The following is a 15,457-nucleotide window of genomic DNA, read 5'->3' as shown; positions in this document are numbered from 1 at the left end:
TCATCCAAATAGCAAAAGAAAGAAATCAAGTTAGGCCAGTGAATAACCCAGTTTACAGGCTTTATGCACACCTGAGTATAACGAACAACTTCTTGCCAGGAGAGGTGAGGTCTTGGCTTCATCCTACGCAGAAAAGCAAGCTGTGCAATGAAGTTGCCTGGCTGTCACCACAGCCTGCAGACACGTCTCAACCCCTTTTGGGGCTCACTGTGCCGCCTCCTTCAATCTGTGTCCGTCAGAAAGAACTGAGCTTTTTGTACAACTTACTAGAATGACGTCACCCGTGTCTTGAGTTGCCTCTGCAGTTCAAAATCCCATGGACTCACACTGAAACACAGTGTCTGAGCAGTGGGTGTTGCCTTCTGAAAAGCATATGATGGTCCTGATAACACATTAGACATCCATATGCTAACACCGTGTCAGTAGGCAGCCTCTCTAAACTAAAGAAAAGGTTTAGTCCACCACTTCACAATGCACTTGCTGTTTATAAATCACCAGGTTGTGTTATGTACTCCCTTAAAAATGTTATCATCCTGCATTTAAACCTGCTGTTTAAGATTTAAGGGTCCTGATAATTCTAATTACATCATTAACTTGCCCCGTTCTCGTTCTGGATAAAATACAACTGTGTTTCTGGCTCACTTCTCAAATCAATGAAAACTATCTGTGGAATGCCCCAGCTTCAATAACTGCAGAAACACACAGCTGAGACCATTAGGTAGAGTGTTGAATGACAAGCAGACCGAATTTGTCCAAGGAATGGAGTTTTATCTAGGGCAAAGGAAGATAAATCCATAAACCGAAGGCACAGCTATTGTAACGCAATGCTTTGGAAGCATCTTATCGTTTTCAGCTGTAACAAAGTGCAGGCGAACTGGCACAGCCACTCATTCTTCCAGGGAAAATGATTACAGGCTTTCCAGCGAAGCAAGTGCAAGGTTGTCCCGGGCGCCAGGGGTGCGGGTCCCACCAGTTTCTTATTCTGGGTCCAGGCGAAGGGTCAGTAATGCTTCCAGGAGTGCGTGTTATAATGACATTGATGGCAGTCCCGACTCTGCCCGGGTGTCTGGCGACACGTCTGCTCATCGCCGCTTGTGCCCCGATAGCGAGCAGAGGATGTCTCCCACCTTCTCTTCCTTGGGCTGTAGCACGGGATGCTGCTGGAGCGGTGTTGCCTTCCCGAGGTTCAGAATCGCTCCTGATCTGCCGCTGTGGGATCGTACTTTCTTTCCACTTGCACCTGAGTTACAGCTTTGTGTCTTGGTATATTGTGAGCATTTGGAAGCAAAAAAACCAGAAGTGCAGCCAAAATTTTCCGAGTCTAATTTTCATATTATGTCAGAACAGGATTCCAGATTGGAGCAATATTATATTTTGGCTTATGTGTTTCATAAAATTGGTTACAGATCCAGATTGTGAGAGTTAAGTCTACTTGTTGATGACAGAGCTGTGGAAAACACTGCAGAGATTATTTTTTTATTAATAATCTGGAACATGCCCAGATAATTTTCATGCTACAGGTTTTCAAAATAGGTTCTTGCTTGAAAATTTTCATTACATGTTTGCATTTAGAGTTGCCTTACCTTGGAAGTTCCTTCCTTCCTCTTCCCAGTTTCCATGGAGAAAGCAATGGGAGAGGAGAGAAAGTCAGAGAGAAATTGGAACAAGGCATTTAACGGCAAAGATTTTTCTTTCAAAGACCGCTGCGTTATTAGAAAAGGAACATATTCACCTACAGAGAAGAGCTGATTTACATTAAAAACTTTCAAGGATTGTTGACTACCTGTATTTATTAGTAAGGGAATAAACTATAAAAGCGTATGAAGGAGTGATTGGTAAAAACATTTGGAGTTCAATGTAGTAGCATGCTGCTTTCTGTGCATTGCTGTATGTTTGCTGTAAAGCACTTACTATCCCTTCTTTTTAAAGAGCTGGTTTATGAAGTGTTTCTTGGAAAGACTTGTTCAAGAGAAATGGAAAAGACTTGTTAGTTTTTTTTAAAAATATCTTGTGGGTTGAATGTACAAAATGCTTTTTCTCCCTTTGTGTTTTATCCAGAAAATATATTTGTCACGTCATTACGACAGGGAGCAGAAAAAGCGGGACAAGGGGGCAATTTGGTTGTCCTGGCTGACTTGGCAGGATTAGTATTAGACATTATCTGAAAAGCCTGTGTTCTTGGGTACTCCTTGACACAACAGTTCTTGGTCTGACGCTGTTGTTGTGCATTCCTGAATAGCCAACAACTTAAATCAGGTTCTCCAGTGTAAACTGATTGTGCTTTCTGATGGTGACTTCAGACCTGGAATCTTCTCTCCGCTGGGAGAGGTGATTGCTGATAAACCCAAAGTCAAGGCTTACACACTTCCACTAGCTTAGATGCAAAGAAGTCAGTTTCAAGGATAACTTAATTTGTCTCTACTTCACTGACTTCATCTGAATTATTCCTTATTTTTCTCCTGATTGGTCCCCATTCCATTTCAAAACGCTTTCTTGGAGATATTCTGCAACTTTACATCCTATACTAGACCTCTCAAACAACCCCACCTTAAAAAAACCCCTAAAATTAGTTTGAAAGTCATGATCCAATTTGTTCTAGATGCCAGCATGACTAGAAAGCTTAGGCTGGTTGGACTGGGAGTAGCCTGGAGTTTTGCTAGGACCGAAGACAAGGACGGGGCCATCTCAGCATTCCAAGCTCTGCCTTGTGGTGTCAGCTCTGGAGATCTGGTGTCCAGCTAGCTGCTGTTGCGTTAATTAACGAGCTTTTTGCTCCTTGCTAAGTGACGTGATATTTTGCAAACCATATCTTTTGGATCACGCTTGTCTTGGGTTAAAATTGTATTGCAAACTTCACCTAAACGTCCAGGCTTTCCCTAGCGTCACACTAAACGGGGGTGGGAAGAAACTCATTGAAGAACCCTGAAGAATATATATCCAAGACAACCAAACCCGCGTTTGTACCCGCTACTGACCAGCTGTTCTCCCACTGTGTAACAGAAGACAAAATGAAAAATACCTTTGGAAAAAGAATTGCAATGCTTTAATAAGCCAACCCCAAACCCAAACCTTCTGGCCCCAGCTTTTTTCACTTTATTGCCCTGCTTTGCCCTTTGATCGGTATCTTTACTTGGGTGTCATGGCAATATAATAGGTGATGGTTTTAGTGTCAGAACAGGAAAAAAAAATAATATTCTTTGTCAAAGGAAACAAAGCATTTGGAAGGGAAATAGAAAAACTTGAACTTTTCCATATGTTTGCAAGCTCGTGAAAGCTGGCCTCAAAAAAACCCCAATGTTAAAGGGGTTTTAAATGGGGTGGGAGTATCATTTGGTAGTTAGGATTTACCCTCCCCGCTGAAACCCAAACCTTGATTTGCATACACTGCAGGCTTGTCATCCTTATTCAATTAATGAACAGGTCCCTGTAATCTGGCCCTAAATATACACTGCATAGTTGGGTGAAGCTTGCAGAAGCGGGGCCGGGATCATTGTTCTGACTGTGTTTTGTTAAGATTTCTTTAATCAAAACATTCATTCAGATAGAGAGGCCGGCTGCATATTTTGGCATCGCTACCAAGGGGAGCAGGGATGGGGCTGGGGTGGGGAGGGAGGCCTTGGGGGAGGGGTTGGGGTTGCTGGTACTTACTTTTTTTTTTTTTTTTTTTCTCTCCTAAGTGCTTGGAAAGCAACTATTTAACTGGTGTGGAAAAACAAATAGAAAACATACATGGAGGTCATGACTTCTCAGGGATTTGTTGAAAGTCTTTTTTAACAGGGATAAACCTATCGCCCCCCCAAGCTGTTTTTGAGATGCGTGGCCCATCCCTGTCGCCTTTCTGCTTTTATTTTTTTCCTTCTGTTATTATTTTTTTTTAAACTTGCTTTTTCAACCCTAAAGTGTGGGAGGAGAAGGTAAAACCATGCAGGGCATGCGGCTGTCGTTTGGCCAGGTGCGACCTGGGAGAACAGCCATAGCAAGGGGGCGTTTGGGGCTCCCAGGAAGGGTCTCCACGCAGGTGTGGTGGGGCTGAAGCTGTAGGACACAGGCGTCCGGACTTCTGTGCCACCTGCAGAGCTGTTTTTTAAAAGTATCATGCACTACCCATAGAGACTTCACTAGCTTTCAACCAGCTTTCCCCCTCCACGTCTTCTGTTTGTAATTTTCCTCTGTTTACCAATTTGGATGCTTCAGTGGCTCATAGACCTGAGCTGGCCAATTTGAAACTCAAAGACCTCTGTTTTCATACTCAAGTTGCTGTGCCATACTGAGACTTTCTTTCCTTCCTCACTTCCCTTCAAGTAAAAAGCATTTTTGCCTTTCCACCCCCCTCTCCAGCATCATCCAGATATTTTCTGTGGGTTTCTGATGCCCTACAATATTGGCTTTGTGAGAGAAGACCCTTCTCCTCCTCTTCATGGCTATTTCCAGGGAGAAGGGTGCAGGCAGGCTGCCAGGGCCACTCGCCTTCTGCCTCTTTCCTCTGAGGCAGCAGACAGAGGAAACAACGCCTTGGAAAAGATCAGCTGGGCTCATTGGCATGGAGGTGTGAGACACCCCAACGTCAGCCTCTGCCCTGGGAGCCTGAATTCCCCCTGCGGGATGGGAACGGGCGTCCTTATCCATGCAGCACAATAGGAGGTCTTCAGCTCAGAGAGGATTAGACATGCCTAAGTGGAGCAGAAGTGCTGGAAACTGCAACAACGCATCCCGGTTCCGGTGAATCAGAGCCAGAAAATAGTTCAGGGTTCATAAGCCCCTCTCCGTTAGGACACTGGTTCTCAAGACCACAATTTCCACCAAGGGACAGCTGGCTGCCCTTTGCCTTGCAGTTTTTCATGGCTGTTCCCAGCTTTTGGAGCTTTGGGACCCTACAGACTCCTGCTAAGCCAAGGGACGTGATGGAAAATCTGTTCCTGCTGTGGAAATGCCGAGTTGGTCCAAACCCCAGCAGCGCTTCCCGAAGGGCTCGGTGGCACGGGGACGGCTGTGGCCGGGCAGGGTGGCTGGTGGGCGAGTGTGGGTGGTGGAATTGCGACTGGGGTTTTGACGTGTGCTCAAAACTTGCGGTTCTCCGTCTGCTGTGAGAATTGTCCCTGGGGAACTGCTCCTCTTTCTGCAAAGGGGTGGGAAGAAAACTGGATGAACACAGGCTTGGGATGTGTTTCTAGGACTTCAGATCAGTCTGAATCTGTATCCGAGTTTGGTGTCAGGGTATGCTCCGATTAAACCATTTTAGCAGCACTAAATCCACTAAATTGACATAATTATCCTGACTGCAACCTGCAAAATGTGCTGGATGTGCCTGTAATATATTCTCAAGTCCCATGTTAGGTAGATGTTTGCCCTGGGAAAGGGAAAAAAGTGATGCAACTGACTTACCCTGAACATCAAAGACTCACTTAAAGTCCACTCAGGCTTCTAATGTATTGCTTTAAATTTTGGTGCTTAGAAGAAAGCAATAATGGGTTAATCACAATGTTCTTGAACTGGACACCATTTTGCAGAGCTCCTTCCTGGCTTCCCTTTTCCATAACAATCTGAAGCTCATCTTCTTGGTACCTGCCAGTTTTGGGCTAAATCAGATTAACCAGACACCTCCTCCTTGGCCAGTGAAGGTCTCCGTCAGGATGGAAACTCAGGAGCGCTGGTTAGTCCAGTCAGCAGCAGCATTCATCTCTGCAGCAGCCACGTCCTCCTCGTGGAGATGCTTGCTCTTGAGGCCCATTCGCTTTGCACTATTTGAATCCTTTGTATCAGAGGCTGCAGTAAGTGGATATTGCTCTCCCAGATGCCAGAAAGGTCCATAAATCATAGGGAAACAGGTGTCTTCCAAGCCCAGAGCAGTATATTTTGCAGCACTGCCGTAAAAACCACAATGCCCTGTCAAGGCTGGTTAACGGGAGGGTATCCTCCCCTCATAAACGAATGATAACTCGAGCTCAGATGTCAGCCTCTGACCCAAGGAGGGCTGGTGTGAATTTAGGGCCATTCAGTTTGTCAGAGGAGCTGGCGGGTTTCGGGATGCTGCTTTGGCTCCCTGGCAGCCCCTGTAAGCCCCGCTGTCAGCTCTTGAGATCCTTATCTTGCGTAGCGCTGTCGACCATATAAAAGTTCCTGACCTGCGTGGTACAGGGGAAATCCCTCAAAGCATGATCCCTTACTTGTCTTCTGGCCTCTGCCCACGTAAAGCTCATAAACTAGAAGACTAATAAAGAGAAAGCAATCTTTATCATGTTTTTAAAAAAAAAAAAAATTAATGCGGTCGGTGTGATCTGGGAACAACTCCCTGCTAACAACTGGAGATAAGGATTACTAGCACGGAGGCCAAGCCCTCCTGTCGGGGAAAGATGGATGGGGTTTGTACGGAGGTGCAGGACTGGAACTCGGGAAGCTGATGGCCAACTCTTCGCCTTGCCATAGACATGACCCTGGGTGTGCCTCCTCCTGTTTTCTCTATTTAGCCTGCAAACGCTCTGGGGATAGAAGGAGAAATAAAGCATTTTTATTGTTAAGAGATTCCCTTGCAAGGATCAGTGATGATTCTGTACTTGCGACAGTCTGGAGTTTGGACATTGCACAGGGGGTGAGGCTGGAAAGCCATTAGTTATCTGCTGATTAGGAAACAGTGGGAGAGAGGAGTCTCAGAAGCCAAAAGGGTTGACCAAGACATAGGAAGATAATGGCAGGAAAGATTTCCCATGGCAAGGGTTGGCTTCCCATTTGCCTATCTCAGCTTCCTCTTCTCCATCTGCAGGTAGGCTTACAGTTGAAGACCACCTCTGCCTGCACGCAGGCAAGAAAGCGCACACAGCCCTTTATTCTAATGCTGGTAGTACTGGTTTTTCATTGACATAATCTTACAATTTGAACGCACGTTCCAGGCTAGCATCACTGGAACGGAACAAGACTAAAAAAGGTTATCAGAGGATTGGGAAATGTAGCGTATTGGGGTAGGAACGATAACGCTGTTCCTCCACATCTGATTGTGATTTGATACTGGACGGAATCTAGAGCAGTTCCACCGTAGCCAATAGATCCGAAGCAGGGGAAAAAAAAAAATTAACTAAAGTTGATGGTGCTTATATGTGTCCAAAAAAAATTATTTGCAGATATATATTCACAAGTCTGGCATCGGGCCTCTGCCCAGAAAATTTGTCCAAATATTAAAAAATAGTAAATAAGAAAACGTACTTAAATATAGTCCAGTGTTTATGAATTTTTGGCTGAACTTTGGCAGCAAGCCCTAAATGTGATAAAAGACTCTGCACCAATATATTTTGCTTTTCTCTTTTTTTTTTTTTTCCCCCATTTCTCTCTCTCTGTCTCTATTGACAAAGCAGACAGCATAGCATAGATCTTGAGATATGGCTGAAGCATTTTTCTAAGCTAAAGAATGTTGCTAGCTCTTATGCTAATGATTGCAGCAGAATCCCAACCTCCTTCCACAAAGTATTTGTGGGAAGAGGGGTTACCGCTGAGCATCGTCTTGGACTTTGGATCTTCCTTTGGGTCCTTCAACAGCTAGATTCAGCCAGTGCCTTGTGTGTAACATCTGTTCTCAAGTTGGAAAGCCTTGCTGTCCCCATTTTACAGATGGACTTTTGAGAGACAGGAGGAATAAAGCCAAATGCTTCAAAGATACTTAGTGGAGGTTAAGTGCTGAGTTCCCTTTGAAGGTCTAAACCCGAATGACAAGCTTGTGATCATGCGAGAGATTTGTGTTGCCCATGGGAACAGAACCATTTTTTCAGGGTAGTGTCATAACCACTCCACAATCCTTCCTCTTTCTTCTTCCTAAAGCTCCCACTGACTTCAAAGGTGAAGAATTATGGCCCGCATCCCACAGCACTGTGAGCTCGGACGTGTGCGCAGAGCCTTACCCACACATATATTCCATCAGGGATACTGACTCAAGTAAAATTACACAGGCAGCGTGGAGGGGAAGAAATTTCTGCAAGACTGGGACTTAACTTCTTTTTTGTTCTCATATTCTCTTCCTTTAACCTCAAAAACGTAACTAAGAAACAGGCAGGTTGTGCCTAATGACTGAGTTTGGGGTCCATCTATACTGTCCATAGGAACGCCATAACCCAAAGTAAATAGGAATAGAAAAAAGAAAGAGTTCTAGCTGATTCAGTCAAACAAAATATTTTTTCTTTTGAAGACCTCTGAATGAAACATATTATTGAGTTTCCATGGGAAATACGTGGATAGTGTGTGTATGAGTTGGTTGGAGTCTCAGAAAGCTGCATGGCTCACAGAGACTGGACAGGAATAATCTATTTCTCTCTTGGCGTGTATCCACTACAAAGCGAGCGCGCCCCAGGTGATGGGTAGCACTGTGTTTTCCTGCTGACCAACTGCTGGTCTCCTAGATGAACAGCAAATTCAGAACTCAGGATTTTTCAACAGTCACATCATCCACCCCGCTGTACATTTCAATACTAGTAGCAGTATTCAGCTGTTATCAGGAGGTCGGTCCCTAACCCACAGGCACAGGAAACGTCTCATCCATTCACTCTCAGTTCAAAACAGCAAACACCCATCATTAAAATGTTGAAATTACTTTTCATACTGACTGGAAACAAAAATATTCGATAAAGTGGAAGAGGAAGGTGCACCCCTCTGGTGCATTGTTTAGTCCATCCTTTTAAAACAACAGATTTTCTTTTTTCAAAAAAACCCCAACCCTTAAATCCTGGCTGCAGTTAACAGCTTCCTAATTGCATGCGACTGTTTCTTGACTTCCTGATCCCTGTCTGGTGGTTAGGAATCCAAAGGGTTTCTAAAATCAACAGGAGCAGCTGCCTCCTTGAAGCCAGGCATGGTGTGTGTCACCGACTGTGGAAAGGATCTGCGATACAGGGAGGAGTGGAGGTGATTAATGGGGCCAGTGTCGTAGCTCAGAGTGTGGTTGCACTACTGTGTACGGGCACACTTACTTCCATCATTTATCTTCTGTCCTCTGCCACACACACGCAGAAACATACGCACGTGTTTTATTTTTGCCAGTGATGGAGCAGTTATTAGAAATACAGGAACGCACAAGGTGCAGCAGGACCGGTAGCTGATGATGTGCCTCTAGAGGTGATGCTTTCCTTTGTCTTGTTCCTTGGGCAAGCATGAGAAATGCTGACAAAACCCAGCCCTTGGTTTTAAATTTATCTCTCTGCCATTGGCAAACTCTTTCCCACAGAAGAGAACGGAGGAGAAAAAAAAAAAAAGCCAAGTAAATTGATGCATTTTGTGGATGGTATTTTAGGTTAGGTAAGGAGGGGGAAAAAAATGGGTTGAATGTGGACGTAGGGTTGCAAGTGATGGAGTTGCACAAGCTGAAGGAAGGTGTATGCCTTCTTGGCAAAGATCATCTTGCCCAAGGTCTGAACATGTCTTCTGTCCTTGGGCCATCCGGACCTCCAGCATCAGAGCTTTCCCTTGGCTGGAGTGGGATGCCAGAGCCATTCAATCCCCCAGCACTGATGCTCCCACTTTGGGTAAGAGCAGGTTGTCCTCACAAGCAACGCCGTACCTTACTTTGCCCCAGAGCATCACAGGTGATTCGAGACCAGGTCCCATCAGTTCCCGGCCTTCACTTCCCTTCAGCCAGAAGCGGGGAAGAAGAGGCTTCTCTTATGTGGGTATTGAGCCTTCAGATGTTCTCAAAAAATTTCACCTTCTGTTTCAGCCTCCGAAGGCTTCTGGCTCAGCTACATCAACCCATTAAACACAGAGCCTCGGTACAGAGGAGATGCAAAGGCTTTTGATATCTACTTGGACCGACTGATTTACAGCTGTGTGTTGCAGAGGTCATTGCAAGTGTAAAATGGCTACTCATTGCTCAGACGTTATTCCTACAATAAAAATCTCTCCCTGCCTTTCACCAGGAATTGAAGCCACGACATCCTTTGCTGCCGTAGCCAGCGGCATTTTACCCCTCCGACGCCAGCAGGCTGCTCCTGCGTCCCTTTGAGACAAACGCACGTTCTCGCCAGACATCAAGGCAGCTTCCGTGTGTATTGACAGGAAAATGGTGTCTGCAATAGGTCTGGCTTCAAGGGACTGTTATTATTTGTTGAGTGCTGGCAGAGGGCTAAACTGAGAACAAGGTGCAAAGTTCTTGCATGCTCTGAGGAGTTCACAAGATAACGCTGGCAAAGCCAAGCCATGCTGGAAAGCCTGGAGGAAGGAATGACTCAGGGTAATGCGGTTGAACCCTTAAGGAGGGATGTGCTGTGAGAATTACAGTGATTTGGCAAAGCAGGTTGTGAAGTCGTAATGTTTGGAAAATCAAAGGTCCACCTGGTCCACGTGGACCAATGGGCTAGGGCAGGTCACTGTTGGCAGCAGATGAACTCCAGCCCCACGGGATGCCCCAGCTCAGGAGATGCGGTGCCCGTTTCTGTCTCACCCAGCTGGGTACAACCTGTGGTAGGAATTCAGAGCAAGGCCTAGACTTGTCCTTCTGCATAATGCATGGTGAGAAATCTCTGCTACTCTGTCCCCCACACATTCGGAGAGCTGCAATGAAAAAGCTTTAAGGAGAGCCACTGGGAAGATGGAAATTAGTTCATTCCCTAAGAGCTGCTGAAAGCTTTTGGAGGCGCGGTATGAGTGAAGAGGGTGGGAAGAGAGAAAAATTGTCATAAAATCATGTGGCCAAATGGGAAGGTAAGAGGTGGTCTGAGAAATGGAGACTAAAGGCAAGTTTTAGAAAACGAGTACAGGAATTTGGTATAGTAGAAAACCAGAGAAAAAATTAACCAAAATAACAGTGTCCTTGCATCAAGTATTTCAGCACAGTGAGTGAGGGATGTTCCCCGTATGGGCTGATCAGGCAATAGCATTACCACCGGCACAGATTAACACTGGAAATCCTGGCAGCTTTACATGTACCCGGGGACTCAGAAATCTCAATCTGGGGTTTGCAGCTTAAGCTGCTTTCCAGTGGTGAGGCACAGAAAATTGACAGAAGGTGCCTGGGTCCTCTTAGCGGTCGTCAAACACTGTCCACCTACAGCACTTCTCGCTACAGGGCCCGTGGGCTCCCAAGCCCTCATGGTAGACCTTGGACCACCACGTCAAGGTACCATGTCAGGACCATCATGTCAAAACAAGCTGCCTGTCCTAATAACCAGAGACTTCTGGATTGTCTGTCTGCTATAGCTTTGGTCCCATCTCATTCCTGGTTCTGCTGCCCTGATTTGAATGGTCCTTGGGGTTTCCACTTTTCTTCTGCGCCTATGAACGCAAAAATGGGGACTGAAGGAGCTGGTCTTGTGGAAATCCTTTCCGCTCCCTGGAAATATCAGGAACTTTCCAGGGATTTATGTGCTGCAATGCATGGTCTTCTCTGGTGAGATCCAATAGCATCTAAAGCTGGAAGAAAGATGTGGGGGTTTACCCTGTTTACATCTTCCTACATCTGGATTGGCTAAACTTTCCTGCCTTTTTAACTGTTAGGTTATTAAAAAGGAGCATATACAAGCCAAATCTTGCAGTCCTTACTCAAGTTCACGGTGACCTTGTCTGAGAACAGATTACAGGACTTGTTCTGGTATTAAATAGCCAATGAACTGCGTTGAACAAGCACAGAGTAAAGGTTTTAGAAAGTCACCCGAATGTAGCACCTAGAACTACATTCTGATGAATGAACAGAGAAAAGTCAAAATGAACTTCAGTTTCATTTAGTAAAATACTAGTTTAATTTCCAAAAAACCCTGTGTGTTAAATGGTGATTTGTTTTTCCTTTGTAGAGTTCCTAGCAACCTCACAAACTCCCATCCTGCAGTGTTGGGGTTTTTTCTATGATAGTGATGCTCAGGTGGTTTAAATAAGGCTAGATTAAAACATCCAGTGTTTTGGGCTTTACTTAACCACTGTCACCTGAGCTTCTCTCTCTCTCTCTCTCCATTTCAGGTCCCTAATTTCATCAACACAACCCTCCCGCCCCACGAGCAGGTGACGGCTCAGGAGATAGACAGCTACTTCAGACAGGAGCTCATCTACAAGAGGAATGAGAGGATGGGGAAGAGAGTGATGGCGCTTCTAAGGGAGAACACAGACAAGAGTTTCTTCTTTGCCTTTGGAGCAGGTATGGCATGAATTTCTCTGTTTTAATCGGTTATTGTGATTTGGAAGTAAAGTGGTTTGAGCGCTTCAGGATTTTGTCTCTGGTCCTGCAGGAAGATTTCTCAGGGGACTTATCTTTGAAGAAGAAAGGCTTTTCTTTGTCTAAACCTGCTCCTGAGATGTAGTGAGTTGGTGTAAGAAGTGGGTTGCTGTCTATCAGATAGATAGTAGAAATGTAAAGCTCTTCGTGCTTTTCACGCAGTTGTGTTTGTTCCCTTCCCAGCCCAGCCCATGGGGTGCTTGGGTCATGTTTGCACCCTGGTTGTGTTTGTGGCTGCAGGTGTAGGAGATGGGTGAAGTGCCTTTGCGTTTGCAAGCCCCGGCACTGGTGGCAGCGACTGGGGGAATACGACAACCCTTGCTGTGGCGTAGGCACGTGTGCGTGGCTCGGGGTGCTGGCCTGGGGTTTCGAACCTTTGGGGGTTGCTGTAGTTAGGCTTTCTTGATGGCTGATTTAGCTGCTTCGGTGGTGTGTGTCCGTACAGACTGGCTGGTTTTTGAATGAGCGTATGAGTCATGTGTGTAGCTAAATACCAGCGTTTTAAATCACTAAGTAAAAATCCATTGCGTCCCTCTGCCTATTTAAATTTTCTCTGTGAAGTCTGCGGAACAGAGATATCTACAGTACTTCTGTGAGTCTGTGACAGTACGTGCTACTGTCCTTTTTCTCCCCTTTTCCCCCACTCCCTCCCACCCTCCTTTCCAATGGAATTCACATTTCTGTGTGATAAGAGTATAAATAATAACTGTTCAGGCCCCAGTTCAGCAGAGTCCTGAGCACCGGCTTAAGTGGCTCTTTGAGCTCCCTCGACTTCAAGGCAGCCCCAGATTGTCGTGCCGAGAACCGATCCACTCCTCCTGCTCCCCGTCCTTGACAATTCCTCATTTTTGACAGAACTTTGCTTCTCATCCCATGGCTCTCGCTATGAACTTTGGCAACAACTTGCCTTTCACTACTCACTTCAGTGGGAATTTTGATTAAAGACTGGGGGGTTTAGCAGAGATACATGCATTTTGATGTATTTATTTTTTGAGTGTATCCAGGCTGAATTTTCCCAAGCTCATTTAATCTCAGGCTTGCCTGATATTTCTGTCCGAGGAGTTTTGCTTAACTGTTTTTACAGTAGGAAAATATATCATGGTCATTCATAATTGGACAGGGATTCATGAAGACCAGCTTGTTGAACCTATGGAGCAAGGTCTATCAGAGATTATTGAACATGATGGTTTTGATGTGGTCTCTGGTTTTGGAAGTCTCTTAGCCGGTATATGCTGGAGCTGGGAGGACAGACTAGACATCATTGCCTGCTGTACATGCTCTTCCTGGGCATCTGTTACAGACCACGGCTTGAAGCAGGACCTTGGACTAGGTGGGTCGTGGATCCGATCCACTGCAGTTATTTGTATGTGCTGATAACAGAAACGAAATTAAGCAAATGGTTACTAATTACACATTGGTTTCCATAGAAAGTCATGTCTGAGTTGTGGAAGGTTTGAGCTTTCATTCCTCGTCCCTATCAGAGAAGGGGAAGCTACCTACCTGAAGCTCCGGGGCAGCACCGCTTGGGAAAGCTGGCTCATAAAGACCAAGTCCCGTTTTGTCCTTTGCTCCCTGTTTTTGGTGCTGTTGAAAACAGCCTTTGCTGCTGGGTTATTTCTTTTTCCCATCACCAACTGTAAGGAGACAGAGCAGACGCGTGCAGCAGGGTTTATTGAAAACTGGGGTGCGGGAGACGCCGAGGCAAACTTTTTGTTTTGGGTGCTTTGTTCCAGCATCCATCCCTTCGGCCTTTCTCACTGAAGCGGGCCATCCCTGCAGGCCGTCCCCACTTTAAGTACAATTAATTCCTCCTTTCTTCTCCAGGGTGCTTTTTTCCTTCATGCAGTAAGTACTGAGAAATTTATTAATTTTTCAATGCCAAAACTTTTATGTGGCCAAAGTGCAAGCAAGTTCATTTTCTCATATGATTCAAATCCAGTTTTTCTCCTGAAGGTTTTTGTTGGTTTGGTATTTTTTCAGGCACTGAATTACAAGAGTGGCTTTTTTTGATACATTTTTTTATTTTGCATTCTTAAATCTATTATATCTATTTCTTGAATTTTGAGGGGGTTTTTTGGTATGTCATGAATTCAAATTGTTTTCGAAAACCTTGAGGGTTTGGTTTTGCTTTGAATAAAACTGAAGGCTGTTTTTGATGAAAGTTGAGGCTTTCACATATTCCCATGAATTCTGAAGTGCGAAATTTTAGGAATGCACCTTTGGTTAGGACAGGCACAATGGAGTCTGCAGGAGTCCGTTTGCTCTCAGAAGAGTGCAAGTTATTTCGCTTCAGTGAAGATCCTGTATATTTCAGACTGACATGACAGAGAGGAAATAATTTGAAAAAAAATATTCTGAATAATATATTCCAAAAAGTATTGTTCTTATGCTAAGCATGATCTCTACATTAAACCATTCATTTTGAGGGTATTGGAACTAATGAATGAATAATAATTTAATTACGTATGTATATTATGAATTGGTTTCCAAATTTCGTAATCGCCATCATAATTTCTGGGAAGGGAAGAATGGAATAAAACTGTGCTGGCAAATAAAATGAGGACAATAAATATTTTCCTAAATAGGAAAATAAGCCTGTTATGAGAAAAGCACCTTGGAAAAACTTCACCAAATGCAGTGTTACGGACCCGGGCTGCTGTAAGAGGGATTCCCAAGCCCTGCACGATGATGCATTTGGACGTGGTGGCCTCCTGTAACTCACAGGTATAACTGGAGCTTGGGGACAGCCTCCCACCCTGAAAAGAGCCCTCCCGAGGCAGAGCCCCACATGGTTCCCCTGGTGGCCTCACCGTGGGGAGCCATACCTTCTGGAAACTGCTGTCGTTAGGTTTACCTGGCTTTTGCGCAGCAGCATGTAGCAATTGAAGCTTTGTTGCTTTGTCAGGGCACCATCCTCAGCTTGATTTAAGATCCCAGTGCCATGGATGGGTAGTTAGTAGTGTCTAACGCTGCATTAGTTTAATGAGCTTGACTAAGCCAGGAGACACGATGCAGACGTCTTTGCAAATGACAGTCTGGTTCGGTTCAGCGTATCCTTCTCAATGACTGCAGCAGCAAGATGTTTTATAGACTCCTTCCTCCAGGAGTATGTACTGTTGTTTAGAACAAAAAAAAAAAAAAAAAAGAACCTCAAAACCACACACAGGGGTCACCATGACCAAAAGCAGTAGTTTACAGGATGAAAGTCATGGCTGGCTTCAGTTGTCAAACAAGACAATGATCTGGCTGCCCGGTGGTGCAGGAGCCCAGCCCTACTGCGCTTGT

At 45.1% G+C, this 15,457-nt stretch overlaps 1 protein-coding gene across 1 annotated transcript in view; it reads left to right on the top strand.

Moving 5' to 3' along the window:
• Positions 1-15,457, top strand: part of TRABD2B (TraB domain containing 2B) — a 302,420-nt gene that overhangs the window by 167,998 nt on the left and 118,965 nt on the right. The window contains exon 4 of the mRNA XM_074597780.1: positions 11,920-12,094. Coding sequence (XP_074453881.1) covers positions 11,920-12,094 — 175 coding nt within the window. The remainder of the gene's footprint in view (positions 1-11,919; positions 12,095-15,457) is intronic.

Source organism: Larus michahellis, chromosome 8, assembly GCF_964199755.1.
Source record: "Larus michahellis chromosome 8, bLarMic1.1, whole genome shotgun sequence".
In the NCBI taxonomy this organism is placed as follows: domain Eukaryota; kingdom Metazoa; phylum Chordata; class Aves; order Charadriiformes; family Laridae; genus Larus; species Larus michahellis.
This window is presented reverse-complemented; position numbering and strand designations above follow the sequence as displayed.